The 19,579-nt window shown below is 39.8% G+C and overlaps 1 protein-coding gene across 1 annotated transcript; it reads left to right on the forward strand.

Moving 5' to 3' along the window:
• The first annotated feature begins 6,180 nt into the window (after positions 1 to 6,180).
• Positions 6,181 to 14,603, forward strand: LOC132159598 (NACHT, LRR and PYD domains-containing protein 14-like). Its single transcript, XM_059569148.1, has 9 exons — positions 6,181 to 6,297; positions 7,955 to 8,027; positions 8,130 to 8,336; positions 8,466 to 8,502; positions 8,585 to 10,361; positions 10,473 to 10,814; positions 11,302 to 11,451; positions 13,051 to 13,097; positions 13,363 to 14,603. Exons 3-9 carry the CDS (start codon positions 8,130 to 8,132, stop codon positions 13,914 to 13,916), a joined length of 3,114 nt encoding a protein of 1,037 aa, XP_059425131.1. The 5' UTR covers positions 6,181 to 6,297; positions 7,955 to 8,027; the 3' UTR covers positions 13,917 to 14,603.
• Positions 14,604 to 19,579: the final 4,976 nt, after the last annotated feature.

Below are 19,579 nucleotides of genomic sequence, written 5' to 3' on the forward strand. Positions count from 1 at the left end.
GGCTTAGACATAGCAGCAGTTCAGAATATCTAGGCCTATTTAATTCAGTTCTTTTTTTATTGTTCATTGCATTATGTAGATTTGGTTTGATTTGTCATTTAAGATTTATATCAATGCGTTTAACTAAGGAGGGAACTCTTTTAAAGAAAATTCATCATAAATATCTAATACAAGACAAGGGGGAAAAGTTTCTACTGGAAAAAGTGTTAGAGATGCCAGCAGGTGGAGCTCACCATGTGTTTCTATGTTAAAGCTGATGCTCAAGGCTTAAAAAGAAATGACAACGTCAGCAAAAGTGTAGATGGTCCAGTTGCCGTTTGTACACTCTTTATTTGATTGCTGTTTAGTAACAGCTTGGATTAATTCTTTCTTTAGATAAAGCCTCATGCTTCATATAATGCATCATTTAAATGCACCATCATAGGTATATGGTAATTACTTAGAGAGTACACTTAAAGAATGAAAGGGCTCCAAAAATGAAACATCTGTCATAAAAAAGCCATACAGATTAGAAACAATATGAGGTTAAGTCAAACTATTTTTTAAGGAAGTGAAGCAATTAAAAATAGGATATCAAAATGTAGAACATGACATGAGTGTTCATAAAGAGAACTTAAACGAGAAGCATGAATACACCACAGAAGATTCTTACAGGAAAATGTATCTTTGTGGATCAAATGCTTTGAGTCATTTGATGCACATATAATACAAAATGAATGAGCAGCAAGCGGGTGGCAGTCTGCTCCCTCATGACCCTTTATATCGCTCTCCCACTTCCGCAGCAGTGTCTGCTCCCGCAGGAGCCGTTTTTCTCTGTTTCCCGACTGCCGCAGCAGTGTCAGCTCCCGCAGGAGCCTTTTCTGTCCAAAGGACATCAAGCACCCCTCTAACATTAAGCCTTGCTTTTTGGGGGGCTGCAAATGTACATATCTGGCTGCGGTCCTGTTCTGATGCATTTGGGGAAGCACTTGGGTGCAGACTAAATGCCGATCTCAGACCCCTCTCCCCGGACAGGGGCAGTGGCTCGATAGCAAGTACCGAGGTCGGAGCCCTCTCCCTGGACAGCACGCCAAATACACATAACCCTTTACTCAGTTTATTATATGTAAGTGAAGTGATGTTTTATTAACAAGTTTCGGGAGGAGCATGCGCAGATAATTAACATGGCCAATTCATCATCAGTAATCACATCCATCTATCCAATCAGTGCAAGAGAGAACCCCTATAAATAATCACAGCAGTCCTACCTTCGTTTTTTCTAGTTGTTTTTCTTTCAACATCCCTCCACTACCCGACTCCTCACCTTCAGCCTGTTCCTAAACCAGCACGGAGAAGATCACTTGAGGGGGCACTTGGGTCCAGGCTAAACACCGAGCTCAGACTACGCATAACCCTTTACTCAGTTTATTATATATATATATCTATAATATGTATATAAGTGTAAACTTGTGAAAAGTGCTTTTTTAATTTTTTTTTTTTTTTGAGTTTATTTTCATAAAAAGGGTAAATTTTTTTAATTCAATTGATATATGGCTTGTCAGGAAAGGAAAAATTGGCCAACTATTTGAAAATCTTACTCATCTGACGTCTGTGGTTCAGGAGTGGCTTAAAAAGAGGAATACGACAACTGTAGCCAAATTCCTTGACACCTTTGTATGTCTTGACCCCAGCCTCAGTCCATTCCTTGTGAAGTTCACTCAAATTCTTGAATCGATTTTGACAATTCTCATAAGACTATCAACTATGTAAATGTCCTTCAACTCAACTTTCTGTTAACATGCTTGGATACAGCCAGCTTCTTTGGCAATGAATGTTTGTGGCTTACCCTCCTTGTGAAGGGTGTCAATGATTGTCTAATGGACAACTGTCAGATCAGCAGTCTTCCCCATGATTGTGTAGCCTAGTGAACCAAACTGAGAGAACATTTTGAAGACTCATGAAATATTTGCAGGTGTTTTAATTTAATTAGCTGATTGGCATGTCACAATATTCTAATTTGTTGATATAGTGAATTGGTGGGTTTTTGTTAAATGTGAGGCTTAAACTACAATTTGAGCTACAAGCTTAAACAATTTGAGTTGAATTAGTGAAATAAATGAACTTTTCCATGACATTCTAATTTATTGAGATGCACCTGTAGATGGATGGGTGGATGGGTGGATGGATGGATGGATAGATAGATAGATAGATAGATAGATAGATAGATAGATAGATAGATAGATAGATAGATAGATAGATATAGATAGATAGATAGATGGCAACTGCTGCTGAACCTTCGGAGGTGTCAGTAGTATCCATCCACGAACTCACAGTCTGTCCTTTCACGGCCACGGAGGCCATCCATGAACTCACTGCCTGTCCTGTCACGGCCATGGGGACCATATACGAAGTCTCGTCCTACCCTGTCACGGCTATGGAGGCCGTTTGGAAACTCTCTAACCACCTCATCACGGCCATGGAGGCTGTCATTAACCTGTTTAAGACTGTTGTCTAGGTCCAGTTGGACTCCTCTTGCTCCAGGTCCCTCCTGTCTCCTCCCTGGCTACTCCCTCCACCCCTCCGTCTCCGCTCCACCTCCCACCTGAATTTTGAACTACTCTTAGTTAGGAGTGTCTGGAAGCCACTCCTTGGGGGGGTGGGGGGCTATGTCATGATCATCAGCTGGAGTGCCCATGAACTCCAGCAGAGGGCACTCCACTCTGGACTTTTGTATTTGGTGTCCCATTCTTAGGGCTAATCAAAGCAAGGTGTTCCCCATTACCATTCCCCTACTTAACCTAAGTCTTGTTTAGCCTAGTCTGACATAAAAGAGTGTTTTCCCTGTGTTTGTTTCTTCTGTATCTCATCTTGGGTTGTTTATACCGACTGTGATTCTCTGCTCCCTGCTCGACCTCTGCTTGTTACTGTTTCTGATTTTGGATATCCCCTGACATACCTGATGCTGTTTTCTGATCTCTGCCTGTTTGACCTGTTCTCGATAATAAACTACAGCATATGGATCCGAATGTCTCTGACTCCATGTTACAGGTGGGGCATTTCTTAGTGGTTTAACAGATAACACAAGCAAATTGGTATGCAGCTTTATGCAAGGATGTTTTAAAATATTCGCGTGTATGTATTTGTCCAGTTTTGCTGTTGTCTGAGTGCAACAGAGCAGTCAAAATGCACTTAGTAAAAATGCGTGCTAGGAAACCACGCCAAAGTACTCTTGGTTTTGGTTTTGTATTATTTTGATTTTTTTTCTTCATTGTCTTATTAACTGTTTAATTGCTACTGCTCTTTTATGTAATGTGTACTTGATTTAAAACACGTAAAGGCTACATGTTTTACACTTTATTTATAAAGCCTTTTGGATATAATTTAACAGCAATACCAGCACTTAAAGTTTGTTATTGTGTTCAGTCTCTCACTGGATTACAGAGCAGTGGTTAAGGAAGGTGGTGATAAGGAACCTTCAATACCACGACTTAGGTGCCCTTGAGCAAGGCACCGAACCCCCAAGTGCTCCCCGGGCGCCGCAGCATAAATGGCTGCCCACTGCTCTGGGTGTGTGTTCACAGTGTGTGTGTGCACTTCAGATGGGTTAAATGCAAAGCACGAATTCTGAGTATGGGTCAACATACTTGGCTGAATGTCACGTCACTTTCACTTTCACTTTCACTTTCAGGAAGTAGCCTACTCCCTAAATTTTCCTTTTAACAGGCTCTTGACTGAACTGCAGTCATCTAGTGGAATATTAAAAAAGAATATATTTGAAACAGGAAGAAAACAGGAATTAAAGGGATACTCTAACCCCAAATGAAAAATTTGCCCCCATTTCATTCAAAACCCATAAAGCTTTGTTTGTCTTCAGAACACAATTTAAGATATTTTGGATGAAAACCGTGAGTCTTGTGACTGTAGCATAGACTGGCTAGTAAATTACACTGTTAAGGTCCAGAAAAGTATGAAAGACGTCATCAGAATAATCAATCTGAAATCAGTGGTTCAACTGTAACGTTATGAAGCAAAGAGAATACTTTTTGTACACAAAGAAAACAAAAATATTGACTTTATTCAACAATTTGTCTCCTCTGTGTCTCTACACATCACCGAAGCGCCATTTTGGAGAATATCTGCTGAACACATGCAGAATACGCCCTTCTGTGTCAGTTTTTGTTCAAATCAAGGTGTAAATACACGTAGAAAACATATCCTTGTGTCACGGCTGACACAGAATAATGTTCATTCCTTGCATTCAGTGCATAAAGTAGTCTTAGTAGCTGAGACTTTTCTGGTTTTATTTAATATTTTTATTTATTCTCTTATTATTTTCTAGTTATCCTGTACTCTAGATTTTTTAGATTTTTTTTTTGTTCTGTTTGGCATTTTTTTCTAAGTTCCTTAGTTTGTTCACTTTTGTATTCTTTGAATTGTTTCGTTTCTTTTTCTTTTAGTTCTTTGTTAAGGCTTTGTTTTTACTGCCTGTCTTGATTATCTTGTCTTTTGTTCCTGTTGAGTCTTGTCCTGTTCTGTTGTGAGTGTTCTCTGTCCCAGGCCTGCCCAGAGTCAGTGTTCCTCAAGTGACAGATCTCTGCCTTCGTGGCTTGCCTGGTCATGCCACTCCCTCAGCAGTTCTCCTATGCTGTCCTCCGAGACTGGTTACAGCAGTCATCCCAGGCAGTCCTGTCCCAGTATCCCCTGTTGTTGGACTGTTTCACAACATACCCTCTTGTGTCTGTGATAATAAACGCCTGTACTTGCCATCCTGCGTTTGGGTCATTCCTCACAGATACTGACACTATTAACCCATTTCTGTAAGGTCAGTTGCAGTGTTGTTGTTAGTTTGTGTGTTTGTGTGTGTGTGTGTGTGTGTGTGTGTGTGTGTGTGTGTGTGTGTTCCTTTAATTTTAAACTTTTTGTTCTGAAATGTAATAATTTTAAAAACGCCTTAAAAGTTGTGAACTGTATCTTTAAACAGAACATGTAAGAAATCATTACAGTATATGTATACTGAACAACATAATCAATGGCACAGTTTAACTCCATGTGACATAACTTACACTCTCCTTAGGATCAGTTATCTCTCACTGGGGCCAAATTGAGCCAAGAGGAAACAATTAAAAAGAAAAAAAAATTGAAAGCAGTTTATTTTAGGCCCAAAGTGACTATTCCCAAGGATGCACCACATTCTGAAATGTATGTACAAATTTAAGTTGGATCCATGTGCTCACTTTAAACACAACATAAGTAAAAACTGGCTCAACTCATCCTGCTCTCCCCCAATGACCATGTAACTTTTTTTTAAATACATATGTCCATTATGTTACATTGTTATATATATATATATATATATATATATATATATATATATATATATATATATATATATATATATATATTCTCATGTAAAATTTTGTCCTGGAAATCAAAACTTTGGATGGAGATGGGGGGATCGGGGCACCACGCAAATAAATGTTCTTCTGTAAAACAATATTTTCAAACATCTGTCTAGACATGGCCTCTATATAGGCTACCCTTTCATCAGAACGTACTAAGTTTTTTATTTTCTCTGATCCACCACCTAATTAATCATACAGTACTGAGGAAAACTGTGTTTTAAGCAACTGTAAACTACCTTTACACATCTATCTTACACATCTCAGTAACAGCTAACGCAGCCATATGCATATAATTTGCAGATGAAGTTGAAGAAAATAAAAAAAATTCCACAGAGACAAATCTATTTATATTAATATAATGTGTATTTTCTAGTGGTATATGTTTAACGTAATATAACATAACTGTGTAATAAACCTATTTGCTTGAAATGAAACTGAAGTGTTTGCTCATTATAGGCAGGAGGGGCTATATTGTTAGTCTAAAAACTGGAAAGTTGCTGAATTTAACAGGGCAGAGAACTGAATTTACATGATTTAAACAGCTTCCTGAAGCAGTGTGGCCAAGCGAGGCTTCGGAAATCAATGATGTCATTGCTCTAAAGCGATATAAGCCTCGACATTGATAGCTGCCGGGATTTCTCCACACACACTCCGAAGCTTCGGCACAGAACTTAACATCACTACATCTCAGAAGAGCCTTATTTCGACCTCTCCCTCTTGACACCGATCCACTTCAGTCACGTGCCCCGCTGTTAACACCATAGGTTAATACGCGCTTTCGTTTTTACTGTTTTGTTTCGAGACGGAAACGGATGTTCAGTGATGCAGCGCGTAAACAGGATCAACATGAAGCATATGACTGAGAAGAAGAGCCCTTTATTACAGAAGAAATCGATCAAGCGCCACTTGCCTACAGGTAGACTTTTACTGTATATGCCGGTATATTTCCGTTCAGGACTGTTAAGAAAAAAGGCAGCGATATAATTGTAAATGAGCTGTGCAGACAGGCGTGTGATGTTATTATATCGCCAAAATATAATTTAAACTAGGTTATTCAAGACCCATATATAAGATAACAGTGGATGTGTATTAAATCCGATGGTAAAAATTAATGAAGGCAGAAACTTTTAAATGTATTTATTTATATCTTTATTTAAGATTATTAGATATTATGGGTGTGGGGGGGGGGGGGGGGGTTGGGGGTATATAGTTATTAATTCTTCGCATATGAACATATCACATATGTTCAAAGTACACTTTTTTTTTAAAGGTAACACTTTATTTTGATAGTCCACTTTAGACATTCTACTAGCAGTAGTAACTTTGCAACTACATAGAGTAGTCAACTAGTAGAGTATTAGTAGACTGTCTGCTTAATATCTTCTAACACTTTCTTTGTCAACTTATTGTCAACTTATACTAACCCTAAACCTACCCCTAATTCTAACCCTAAACCTACCCTAACAGTCTACTCTGAGAGTTAGTAGACATGTAGTTGCAAATTTCTGAGATTTAGTTGATATGTAGATGACATGTAGTTACAAAGTTACTTATAGTCAGTAGAATGTCTAAAATGGAATATCAAAATAAAGTGTAACCTTTTACATTCCGTTTGCTGCAGCACCCCTGTTTCCAACTTGTCAATTTGTAACGCTCAGTACCGCCCCTTCCTTCCCTTCCGAGAAACCCATGTTGTATTTTGTCAGCGAATTTGATCATGCTGATTTGGCTTTTAATTTCTTTTTTTAATTTTTTCAAGTTATTGCATACTATATTCATAAAAAGGCGAAGGAAATAGGAGATGCACCAAGTACCTCAGGAATACGTGTTAAATCATTTTGTTAAATTTTTTTTTATAAATGTCAGAAATACTTTTAAACAGATTTTAACAATATTTTTCTTCTACATGTTTTTTTCTGTGACAGAAATTATATCTCCTAAAGTATATTTTGCTTATTGAGCCAATATATATATAGATTCTCATTTTGGATGTTTTATCAAAATTATGATATAATTAACATTTTAAAGCAATAATAGTCTTCAGATTTTATAATTTATTTAAATAGCTACAGTCTATATTTATGTATTAGGCCATATAAAAGTGTAGGCATATATACTGTATGAGTTCATGTATATGTGTGTATTGATTGTGTTTCTGTGTGTGGTGGGAGGGTGTGTGTTTTTTATTTGTGCTCACCTGTCTATGAATAGCCTGCCACCAAAAAGTTATTGGCATAATTTTTCACTTGTTCAAAATTAAAATGTAAAAGAATATTACTTTGTAATTTAATAATTCATGCATGAAAGGGTTTTAAAGTAAATACTGTTGGATGCATTAAATATTAAATATATATATAGACATTTTCCATAATAATATTTATATCTGCATTTTTGATAAAATAGGCTAAATGCAGCCTTGGTGAGCATGAAAGACTTAATTCAAAAACATTTAAAGTTTAAAAAACATAAAAAGATAATACTAAAGATAAAACTAATGTATATATTTGATTTTTGATGTCAAATAAACATTAATTATAAAGCATAGCAATCATAAACTGTTTATCCTGACACAGCAGAACAACTGGGAGATTGGAAGATCCTCTGAAAGATAATGAATATGGAAAAGATAAAACAGACGTATCGAAAGTAGGAACATATTTCTCACTTATTTTGTTATAAGAACCTGCTCAATAATTCTCTACCGCAAAATTTGCACAGTTTTGTTTATGTATTTAATTTTTGAAACAGATGGTAACAGCATTGAAACACAGTTTTGGAAACATGGCACAGCATGACGACATTCCACAACACACATCGCTCAGACAACCATCAATTCAAGATTCAGACCAGTATCTTCAAGATTTCAGAATTAACCTGAATAATGGTGGCACAGTAGTTGCTCCAAACATACTAGGATCCACAATAGCTGGTGATGTTACAGTGAATGTCAATGTGGTGAGTGTTTGATCATTAAAAATACTGTAATATTGTTCATTGTGCTGAGTTGCTCATTTAAGAATTGGCTTATATAAGGGTATATTCATATATATATATATATATATATATATTTTTTTTTTTTTCCAGCCACCGGTGCCGTGCTTTTCCTCAATAAACAACAATGGTAAAATTTGTTGCTTAATAAAAAATCTTCATTCATAAGCCCAATACTTCTGTTAATCACATGACTTTGTCCTGATTTTTAGAAACTCTTCAGAGCGTAAAGAATAAGATGAAATCAAGAATGATGGAGGACTCTGAGAGGATTTTGGAGGGAAGCTTACAACAGTCAGTCTCTCTAAATAAGATCTACACTCAACTGTTCATCATCAATGACGAGTCAGACCCCATCAATAAAGAACACGAGATCTGGCAGATTGAGACGACAAATGATTTAAACACATCAGCGCAGACGGTCATAAACTACAATGAAATTCTTAAACCACCCTTGGGTGAAAATAGGACAATGAAGTTCGTTTTGACAAAAGGAATCGCTGGAATCGGGAAAACAGTCACTGTGCAGAAGTTTGTCAACGACTGGGCGAGCGGAAAAGCCAATCAGGATCTAGAGTTTGTTTTTCTGCTCCCATTCCGGGAGATGAACTTGCGTGAGGGAGAAAACCAGAGTCTTCTTGATCTTCTTTGTGCCTTTTACCCAGAATTCAAAGAGGCGAGACCGATCTCTGATTGGATCTGTGATAGAAAAGTTCTGTTCATCTTAGATGGTCTGGATGAATATAAAAATGAGTTGAGCTTTCAAACCGGCATTTTGTCAGATGTTGCTAAAGAAGCCAAGCTGGACATTCTTCTAGAAAACCTTCTAAGAGGAAAACTGCTTCCATCCGCACACCTGTGGATCACTAGCCGGCCTGTGGCAGCTGAACAGCTTCCATCGGAGATCTTCAGACAGGGATATGTCACGCAGATCAGAGGATTCACAGATGAACAAAAGGAGGAGTACTTCACGAGGCAGTTTGAGGATCCAGATCTAACCCAAACAGTCACCCGTCACCTGAAGTCTCATAAGAGCCTGTGGATATTGTGCCACATACCTCTCTTTTGTTGGATTTCATCAGTTGTTCTGAAAACCATCATTAAAAGTCCAAATAAAGACAGGGACATGCCCTCAAATCAGACAGAAATGTATATCCACTATCTGCTCATTCAGACTGGGTTAAGCCACAACAAATATCAAGGGAAAAATGTGTCACCAGAAGACGCTCTCATAAAATACAAAGAACTGATTATGAAACTGGCAAAATTGGCATACTGGGAGCTGAAGAAACAGAATGCCATGTTCAGTAAAGAAGACTTGAGGAAATATTATATCACTCCTGATGAAGCTCTTCGATATCCTGGCATCATCACCTGTGTCTCTGAGAGCAAGTTTGGATATAACAGGACCAAGTTTTTCAGCTTTGTCCATCTCAGCGTCCAGGATTTCTTTGCAGCCTTGTTTGCTTTTCATGAATTTTTATCAGGAAACCAAGACTCCCTGGAATTAACTAAAACAATAAATGGGGAGAATTTGTTTGATTTTCTCAAAAGTGTGATTGATATGGCAGTCGAAAGTAAAAATGAACACTTGGATCTTTTTAACTGTTTTCTCTTCGGAATTTCTTGTGATTCCAGCAGACGTTTACTCGAAAGATTCCTGCCTCGATTGGAAGACAGTAGTTCAGAAGATCACAAAAAAGTGACCAAGTACATTAAGTCTTTGAGGAGGAAAGATCTGTCCCCCGAGAGATGCTTTAGTCTCGTCCGTTGCATCGTGGAGCTCAAAGACAGGTCTTTTTTGCAGATGCCAGATCTTGAAAGCTCACGGACCACAAAGCCCCTCACACTGTTCCAGTGCACGCTTCTGGCTTTCCGGTTTGTGATGTCAGATATAGACCATGATGAGTTTGTCCTCCGGAAATTCAACATCACTTTAGAAGGATTTCAGAGATTCTCTCCAGCCATTACATGCTTCAGAAAGGCTACGTAAGTATTATGAAACCATCTGTAAACATCTTCATACTTTATCATTAAATAGTCCCAGTCAAAGTTCAGTCTAACAGAATTAATATGGAACATTTTAAATAATATTGACAGGCTCAAAGGAAGCGACTTTACAGAGAAACACTGTGAAATCCTGGTGCCTTTTCTTACCTCACCAAACTCTCACCTGACTCATCTTGATCTGAGCCACAATAGTCTGGGACTGTCTGCACTGAAGCAACTTTCTAGGGCCTTCTGTGATCCCAAATGCCAGATTCAGATGCTGAACCTCAGCCACAACAAACTTCAGAGTCAGGACATGGAGTTCATCAAGAATGTGCTTTCAGGATCAAATCTGAAAATCTTGGACCTCAGTGACAATAATATAGAGGACGAAGGAGTAAAAATCCTCTCTGCTGGGCTGCGGAGTGCAAAGTGTCATCTTGAAGTTCTGAAGTAAGTCAAACTAACTGAAAACATCAGGGTCCAGACAGGTGAGATAAATCAATTTTGTAAGGACATCTATGGTAAGTTTGAAAAGACGCTAGGTGTTTGAAGAATGTAATTGAAAATGGTGATTTTATAGTGTGACTTTTTATTAAAAAAAACATCAATTGTAATATGCGTTTGATGTTTTCATGTTGTTGGTAACTAATTGACTTGTATCTGCAAAAAAAATATTATAATAATAATCAACAAAGGCACTTGTTATCAATCAAAATAAATCAACCACAAAGATGATTTAGCTGCATGTCACGTGACCATTAATGCATTAAAATATATAGCTTGAATGCAAACTCATTTGCTAAATTGGTAAATAAATGATATAGAGAAACCAAGCTTTCCAAGTTTTGCCTGGTCCCTAAACTGAGCAAACATGCCAATGTCATGAATGTCATTCCTTGGCCAGTTGATCTAAACAAAAATCTGATTTGCCTTGCAGACTCTCAGGCTGTCAGATTCAAGAAGGAGTTTTAAAGTTGCTGTCATCTTTGAAAGAAAGTCTGAGAGAACTGGACCTGCAGTATAATGTCCTTGGAAAGATCGTGGGAAAGAAAGTTTGGGTACTTAAGGATAAGCTGCCATCACTGAGGTATATATTTATATCTGGTATTGGTTCATCTGGAAGGTTGGAATGAACATCACTAGATCCCTTGAAACATTTACATTTAATCATTTAGCTGAAGCTTTTATCCAAAGTGACTTACAAATGAGAACAATAGAAGCAATCAGACCAACAAGAGAACAACAACAGTTTACAAGTGCCATGACAAGTCTCAGTTAGTTTAAACACAGAACACATAGCTAGGTTTTTTTTCTCAAGAATATGATAGACAAAAAAAGAAAAGGTAAGTGAGGTGAGTCTTTAGATTATTTTTGAAAATGAGTAAATAATCAGCTGTACGAATAGAGATTGGGAGGTCATTTCACCAGCTGGGCACAGTCCAGGAAAAGGTCAGTGAGAGTGATTTTGAACCTCTTTGGGATGGCAACACAAGGCGTCGTTCACTTGCAGAGCGCAAACTTCTGGAGGGCACATAAGATTTAACCAGTGAGTTTAGGTATGTTGGTGACGTGCCAGTGGTCGTCTTGTAGGCAAGCATCAGTACCTTGAATTTGATGCGAGCAGCTACTGGTAGCCAGTGTGACCTTATGAGGAGAGGAGTAACGTGAGCTTTTTTTGGCTCATTGAAGACAATCCTTGCTGCTGCATTCTGGATCAGTTCCAGAGGCTTGACAGTACATGCAGGAAGTCCCACCAGGAGAGCATTACAATAGTCCAGTCTGGAGAAAACAAGAGCTTGGACAATAAGTTGGGTGGCCTGCTCTAACAGGAAGGGTCTAATCTTCCTAATGTTGTAAAAGGCAAATCTGCAGGACCGGGTCTTTGTAGCAATATGGTCTGTGAAGCTTAACTGATGATCCATCACAACTTCTAGGTTTCTGGCTGTCCTGGAAGGAGTTAGGTTTGACGAACCCAGCTGTATAGGGAAGTTTTGATGAAACGATGGTCATTCATCCAGCTAGAAATGTCACTCAGACAGGCTGGAATGCGAGCAGCTACCATCGTGTCATCTGGTTAGAATAACAAGTAGAGTTGGGTGTAGCAGTGATAGGCAAAGCCATGCATCTGAATGACAGATTCTAATGACGTCATGTAGATGGAGAAGTGGTCCAAGTACTGAGCCTTGAGGAACCCCAGTAGCAAGTTGTTGTGACTTGTGAAATGTAATCCCTCCAAGACACGCTGAAGGATCTATCTGAGAGGTAGGACTTAAACCACAGAAGTGCGGTTCCAGAGATGCCCATCTTTCTGTGGGTGGATAGTAGAATCTGGTGATTAATGGTGTCAAAAGCAAGATGAGTACTGAGGATTTTGAAGCTGCTCTTGCCAGTCGCAGTTTTCAGTAACTGAGAGCAGGGAAGTCTTAGTTGAGTGGCCGCTTTTGAAGCCTCACTACATGACTTTGATTCTCCCTAGCCATTCAGTGATTTGTTCACTGTTGTGTTCAAGTATACATCCATTAAGCAAATTTGATACACAAGCACTAATGTAAAGATAAAAATGAGAATGGTTGTCGAAAAAGAGAGTATCCATTCATATTTAAAATGTGCTTCAATAAATGTGCAATGGTATGATTCTTGTCTCAACATATTAACCCATACTAACCCTAACTGTAACTCAAACTAGAATTTACACTGGAGGAGTCTGCAACCACCAACCAGGACTGTACAAATGTGAGTTTAAACATGGGCCAACATAAAGACTGCAGCTTAAAATGTAACTGCTTCACCAATTTTAACACCTTTTTCAATTTCATTTGAATATGGTGTGAGAGATATAAATATAAATATTAAAATAATGAAAGAATTACTAAAATGCTGTTTAAAGTATGGCATGTGACTTCCCTAAAGTATTTAGCATAATCTACACTCAATATGCTGCTACTGCTAATTGTAGATATTTAAGCTGACATTTTCTGATAAATCTCTTTGTTTTTAGATGCTGTCATGCTCACCTTTGACCCTCAGACGGTTAACGAATACCTCTATCTGAGCGAGGACAACACTGTAGCTGTTCGTAAGAGAGAGAGGCAACAGCTTCCTGCTAATAATGAAAGATTTGACAAGTGCAACCAGGTCCTGTGCTGCCAGCCGCTGTCAGGACGTTGCTTCTTTACGGTGGATGTGATCGGGACAGGGGTGAACATTGGTGTGGCCTGTAAGGGAATCAAGAGGAAAGGTGCAGATGACACCGTACGTCTGGGACGCAATAAGATGTCATGGTGTTTATGTTGCTCAAAAACTGTATGTGTGGCTCATGACAAAATAACTGAATCACTAACTAAACCGCTTCAAACAGAGTCCACCAGAAAACTCGGTGTGTTCCTGGATCTGGAGGCTGGTTCTGTTTCCTTCTATAAGTTGAGCCCAGACTCAGATCTTGAACTCTTGCACATGTTTGATGCAGAGTTTCCTCAGGACGAGGAACTTTATGCTGCATTCAGTATTCAGGAACCAGACAGCTCAGTCCGTTTAAGGCAAGCATCACTATAACTATACCTTTACAGTTACGGTTTGTGCTCCAGACATGAATGATGCCTCAAATTAGGAGAGTTTGATTGTTACAGTAAAAACCTGGCAGACCTACTTAAATAAGCCTGCTGGGAAAAGCACCTACTGTAGAAGATCAGCAAGGGTTGAAACATGACTTCATCTTTATTATTGTGCGCTTTATAAACTCTAAACCAAAGTACTATAGCATTCTTTTGTCTCATATGAGTTAACATGTCTTTAGTTTTGAATATCTCAGTGTAACTGGTTTCATTTAATCAAAAATAGAGTTTTACTAATCGGATCAGAAGCAGTTTCTTTGTACTGGGCTGATTTTTCAAACCTGCCATCCCAAACCTATATGACTTACTTTCTTCTGCTGAGCAATACAAGAAGATACTTTGAAGACACTTTTTTTCCCTCTCTGTACAGTGGAAGTTAATGGGGTCCAATTATTTTTGGCTCCCAACATTTCTGCAAAGTATTTTATTTTATGTTCCCTAGAATAAATACCACCTGCTTAGTTGAAACCTAAATGTTAAATCACATTTCCGTAATCATAATTTTTTTTTGTTTTAAATTTTACATTGCTATTTTCTGTGCATTCCAAGAGTAAGCCCCTTAAAGAAATAATGAGCACATCACGCCCCTGCATGTGCACATGAATAAAGTCCTCTTCTCCACTCTGCTGATAGCTGAAATCAAGGCAGTTAAATGCTGCCCCCTAGAGCACAAAGAGTGTAACTGTCACAGTAATGACAGCAAAATATGTATGGATTTAACATCATTTCACAAAGGTGTCCAATACAATGAAAAAAAAAAAAAAAGATTTTATAATAATACCGATAATAATACAGTTTACATGTGTTGCCATGAAATGAGGGTTTGCATTCACTGAGCCTGCTAGTATCATACTTAAAACCTTTAAAGCAGTATTCAGATAAATTTCCAGTTCACTAAATGCTCCGGTTCAGCCACCGGCAACGTTTCTATGTCAAATGTTGAATTCTGACATTTGGTGGTCAAGTCAAGTCACCTTTATTTATATAGCGCTTTAAACAAAAAAGATTGTGTCAAAGCAACTGAACAACATTAATTAGGAAAACAGTGTGTCAATAATTTAAAATGACAGTTAAAGGCAGTTCATCATTGAATTCAGTGATGTCATCATCTCAGTTCAGTTTAAATAGTATCTGTGCAATTAGGTTGACAATATCGCTGTAAATGAAATGTCCCCAACTAAGCAAGTCAGAGGCGACAGCGTCATGGAGCCAAAACTCCATCGGTGACAGAATGGAGAAAGAAACCTTGGGAGAAACCAGGCTCAGTCTGGGGGCCAGTTCTCCTCTGACCAGACGAAACCAGTAGTTCAATTCCAGGCTGCAGCAAAGTCAGATTGTGCAGAAGAACCATTTGTTTCCTGTGGTCTTGTCCGGTGGTCGTCTGAGACAAGGTCTTTACAGGGGATCTGTATCTGGGGCTCTAGTTGTCCTGGTCTCCGCTGTCTTTCAGGGATGTAGAGGTCCTTTTTTTTTTTTTTTTTTTTTTTTTTTTTTTTTTACTTACGAGCAGTAGTGTAGTCAGAAAAGAGACTCTGGGTGTGCATATGAAAATCTGGGTGTGCCACATTTATTTTCAGATTACTGTGCAAAATTATTAACCCTAACCATAACCATGCCCCACATAACCATACAACTATATAAAATAATATAGCTGCAAGCAACAATACAAAGCCAAGCCCTACGAGGTACAGCAAGCAAACCAAGTATGGCGCACAGCCAGCACATCAAGTACAGCAGCGCAGCAAGCAGCAGTGCGGAGCCTGAAGAACAAAACATCAGAAATCGGGGACAGTACTTTTATGCGGCTCGGCCTGAAGATCATTTGAGCAAATGTTGGACAATTTTGGACCAATTTTGAAGGAGGAGTTTTTTTCCGTAGCCAGGAGTGCAGGAGGAGTCACATCTGTTGATGTTGGATCCGGGGAGGGAGAAACATTCTCATCAGATTTAACGTTAGGCCTTGTGTCCGGCTGTCCATCAAGCCGAGTTTTTTTGCAAAAAAAATTAAGAAGGGAGCTCTGCAACATATTGCTAGCTAGCAATGTGCAATCAAAAATTCTCTGTTTATATCATAGACAGTAAGGTTTATATGCGGCAAAGATCTCTGGGGAGCTGCTGGGGTCACAGTCAGCTGCTGTTTGCTGATTGGTTGGCAGTCCAAATGTCGGCAGATATTTTTTTAACGAAAATAATTAAAAATTTAAATTAGATTTTAACATTTTGAGCATTATGGCACCATATATTGGATTCTTGTTTCTGTGTCACTGAGAGTATGATTTAGAATGTTCAGTGGCGTCACAGACAGAACTGCCAGATTCAAACTGCTTTCGCGCGTCGGCTGGCGATGAGCCAGAGACGGACATTTTAAATGTGAACTTTCCATGATGTAAAGTGACTTAATAAAGAACTAGTTTGTTTAAACAACTCATTGCATTTTGCCTTTACTTTTTAATAATTCTGCTGTGATCCCAGACAAAAGTAAATGTAGCTTTATGGATTAGGTTACGCGCTCAGCGCTTGTCATGTATCACAACTAATATGCAGTGTTTTCAACTACATAATGTTTATTTTAGGTTTCATACATTTAAATATACATAATCACTAGTAAAACAATATATTGGTAGTTTATAAAATACACACTGATGTCTATGGAAGCAACAAAACATCTCGGTTACGTATGTAACCATGGTTCCCCGTAATAGGGAACGAGATGCTGCGGTGACGTCACCTGCTATGGGAACACCCCTCAGTGTGACGAATGTCTGAAGCCCTATATCATTCTGCCAATCCTATTGGCCAAATAGTGCTTGGCACCGCCCTACGCATGCATACGCATCGTATACCTGGGTGCCGCGCGCCATTTCGCTCAGATTTCATGACTGAAGATGAAGAATGCTATCAAGGTATGGCACGGCCAGGACCGCAGCATCTCGTTCCCTATTCAGGGAACCATGGTTACATACGTAACCGAGATGTTCCCTTTCATAGGTCACTTCGATGCTGCGGTGACGTCACCTGCTATGGGAACCCTATACCATAACGCCTGACGTACCTGATAGCTGGGATCCAAGGAAGCATCTGCTCAAGTGGAGAGAACCCGGGAGCCAGGAGCCATCCTTACATCCAGACTGTAAGACTTGATAAAAGTGCTCGGTGAGGACCAACCTGCCACAGCACAGATATCATCCAAGGAAGATCCACTGAGAAAAGCTCGAGAAGAAGCCACTGCTCTCGTGGAATGAGCTTTAACTCCTAAGGGCGAAGCGAGCCTGCACGCCTGATAGGCTAAAGATATTGCCTCCACCAGCCAATGTGACATGCGCTGTTTTGTAACCGCATGGCCTTTATTCTTATGTCCAAAACAGACAAACAGCTGGTCAGACTCAGGCCATGGGGCAGTACAATCCACATAAGTCTTTAAAGCTCTCACAGGGCAAAGACTTAGATCTCCAGACCCCGCCTCAGCAGGGGATAAAGCCTCCAGGACCACCTGCTGAAAGCGAAAGGGATTAGATGTGACCTTAGGGACATAATTAGGCCTCGGTCGCAACAACACCTTCACAGAGCCCGGTGCAAATTCCATGCATGAAGGTGAAACAGAGAAGCCTGTAAATCCCCAACTCTCTTGAGGGAGGATAAAGCCATAAGAAGAATCGTCTTCAGAGTCAGGATTTTATCCGGTACAGTTTCCAAGGGCTCAAACGGATGCCCTGATAAACCGTGCAACACAATGGATAAATCCCATGAAGGAACTCGCACGGGGCGGAAAGGCCTCAGCCGTCGCGCACCTTGTATGAAACGAGAAACCAGTGGATGACGGCCTACCGAGGCACCATCTATATACTCGTGGTAAGCTGAAATGGCTGCCACGCAAACCTTTAGAGTGGCTGGTGTCACTCCATCCGAAAAATGGTCCTGAAGGAATTAGGGCAGTAAACTGGATCCATATTACGAATTTCACACCAGGTCGTAAAGAGTCTCCACTTGAAAGCATATAAGCGTCTCGTAGAAGCTGCTCTAGAATTCAGTATAGTCTCGGTAGTTTCAACAGAAAGACCGGGACATACTAACTCACTCCGCTCAGAGGCCACGCCCACAGTTTCCATAGATCTGGCCTCGGGTGCCAAATCAGTCCCTGTGCTTGTAATAACAAATCCTGTCTGAGGGGAATCTCCCATGGAGAGCCCGCTAACAGACTGATCAGGTCCGCAAACCATGGCTGTGTGTGCCACCGCGGAGCCACCAGCAGCAGCTGTTCCACTCTGTCCAGCCGTATTCTGGATAATACCGCTGGGATCAAACGAATTGGGGGAAAAGCATACAAACTGGTCCTGGGCCAACTGTGAGCTAACGCATCCAAGCCCAAGGCGATGGGGGGCATAGGGAGAACCATAGCGGGTAATGCGTAGTCAGGTTCGACGCGAATAAATCCACTCTCGCTTCTCCGAAAATCTGCCATAAGAGATTCACCGTTTGGGGGTGTAATCTCCATTCCCCTTGCTCCAGAGTCTGTCTGGATAGCAAATCCGCTCTGAAGTTCAAACGTCCGGGGACATGAACATCTCGGATCGACAGAAATTTGTTCTGAGACCAAAGAAGAACATGTCTCGCCAGCCTGCACAGGGGGCGAGAGCATAATCCTCCCTGATGATACATGTATGACACAACCGCTGTGTTGTCTGATCTGAGCAGCACATGACGGCCGATCAGCAGATTTGAGAAATACTGGATTGCCAGAAAAACCGCCAGTAATTCCAACCTGTTTATGTGCCAACTGCGTTGCGCCGCTGTCCACACTCCATGGGCTGGGCGCCCTTGACAAATAGCTCCCCAACCGGTCAAAGACGCATCCGTCGTGACGGTCTCTCGGAAAGCACAAATCCCCAGCCGAACTGCAGTTAGGAGAAATTCGGTTGACATCCATAGTTTTAACGACATCACCTCCGTGTCACCGAAATCGTCCGATGTGGAAGACAACGGGTTGAAATATTTCGTCTTTTCGTCCACCACTGAAAAGGGTAATAATAATAATAATACATTTTATTTGTAATGCGCTTTTCTTAGACCCAAAGCGCTACAGTAATAAAGTAATAAATAAAGTAAAACAAAACACCAAAAGCAATACAACAATTCATTATAGAAAGACAGTCTTGAATAAATGTGACTTAATCAACTTTTTAAAATCATCCAACGTTGGTGCATTTCTGACGTGCAGAGGAAGTACATTCCATAGCTTAGGGGCTTTATATGAAAAGGCTCTTTCCCCCATGGTCTTTAGCTTGCATGATGGCTGGTTAAGTGAAAGAGAGTTAGTAGAGCGAAGAGAGCGTGATGGAATATAAGGGCTGATGAGTTCACAAAGATACTCAGGTGCAGTCCCATGAAGTGCCTTGTATGTTAAAGTAAGAATTTTAAAATCAATTCTCGCATTTACGGGAAGCCAGTGTAATTGTGAAAGAACCGGTGTAATGTGTTCACGAGGAGAAGTACAAGTGAGCACACGAGCGGCAGAATTTTGTATATACTGAAGCTTGCTCAACGATTTAGCTGGAAGGCCAGAGAACAAGGCATTACAATAATCTAACCTAGTTGTTATGAAGGCAT

The sequence above is a fragment of the Carassius carassius genome, chromosome 16, assembly GCF_963082965.1.
Source record: "Carassius carassius chromosome 16, fCarCar2.1, whole genome shotgun sequence".
Lineage (NCBI taxonomy): Eukaryota > Metazoa > Chordata > Actinopteri > Cypriniformes > Cyprinidae > Carassius > Carassius carassius.

What these genes read in the sequence shown, in the direction of transcription:
- LOC132159598 (XM_059569148.1), top strand. Translation starts at nt 8,130, where the DNA reads ATGGTAACAGCATTGAAACACAGTTTTGGAAACATGGCACAGCATGAC. An exon ending in ACATGCTTCAGAAAGGCTAC is followed by an intron (nt 10,362 to 10,472) that starts GTAAGTATTATG and finishes TAATATTGACAG; the next exon opens with GCTCAAAGGAAGCGACTTTA. An exon ending in GATAAGCTGCCATCACTGAG is followed by an intron (nt 11,452 to 13,050) that starts GTATATATTTAT and finishes AACTCAAACTAG; the next exon opens with AATTTACACTGGAGGAGTCT.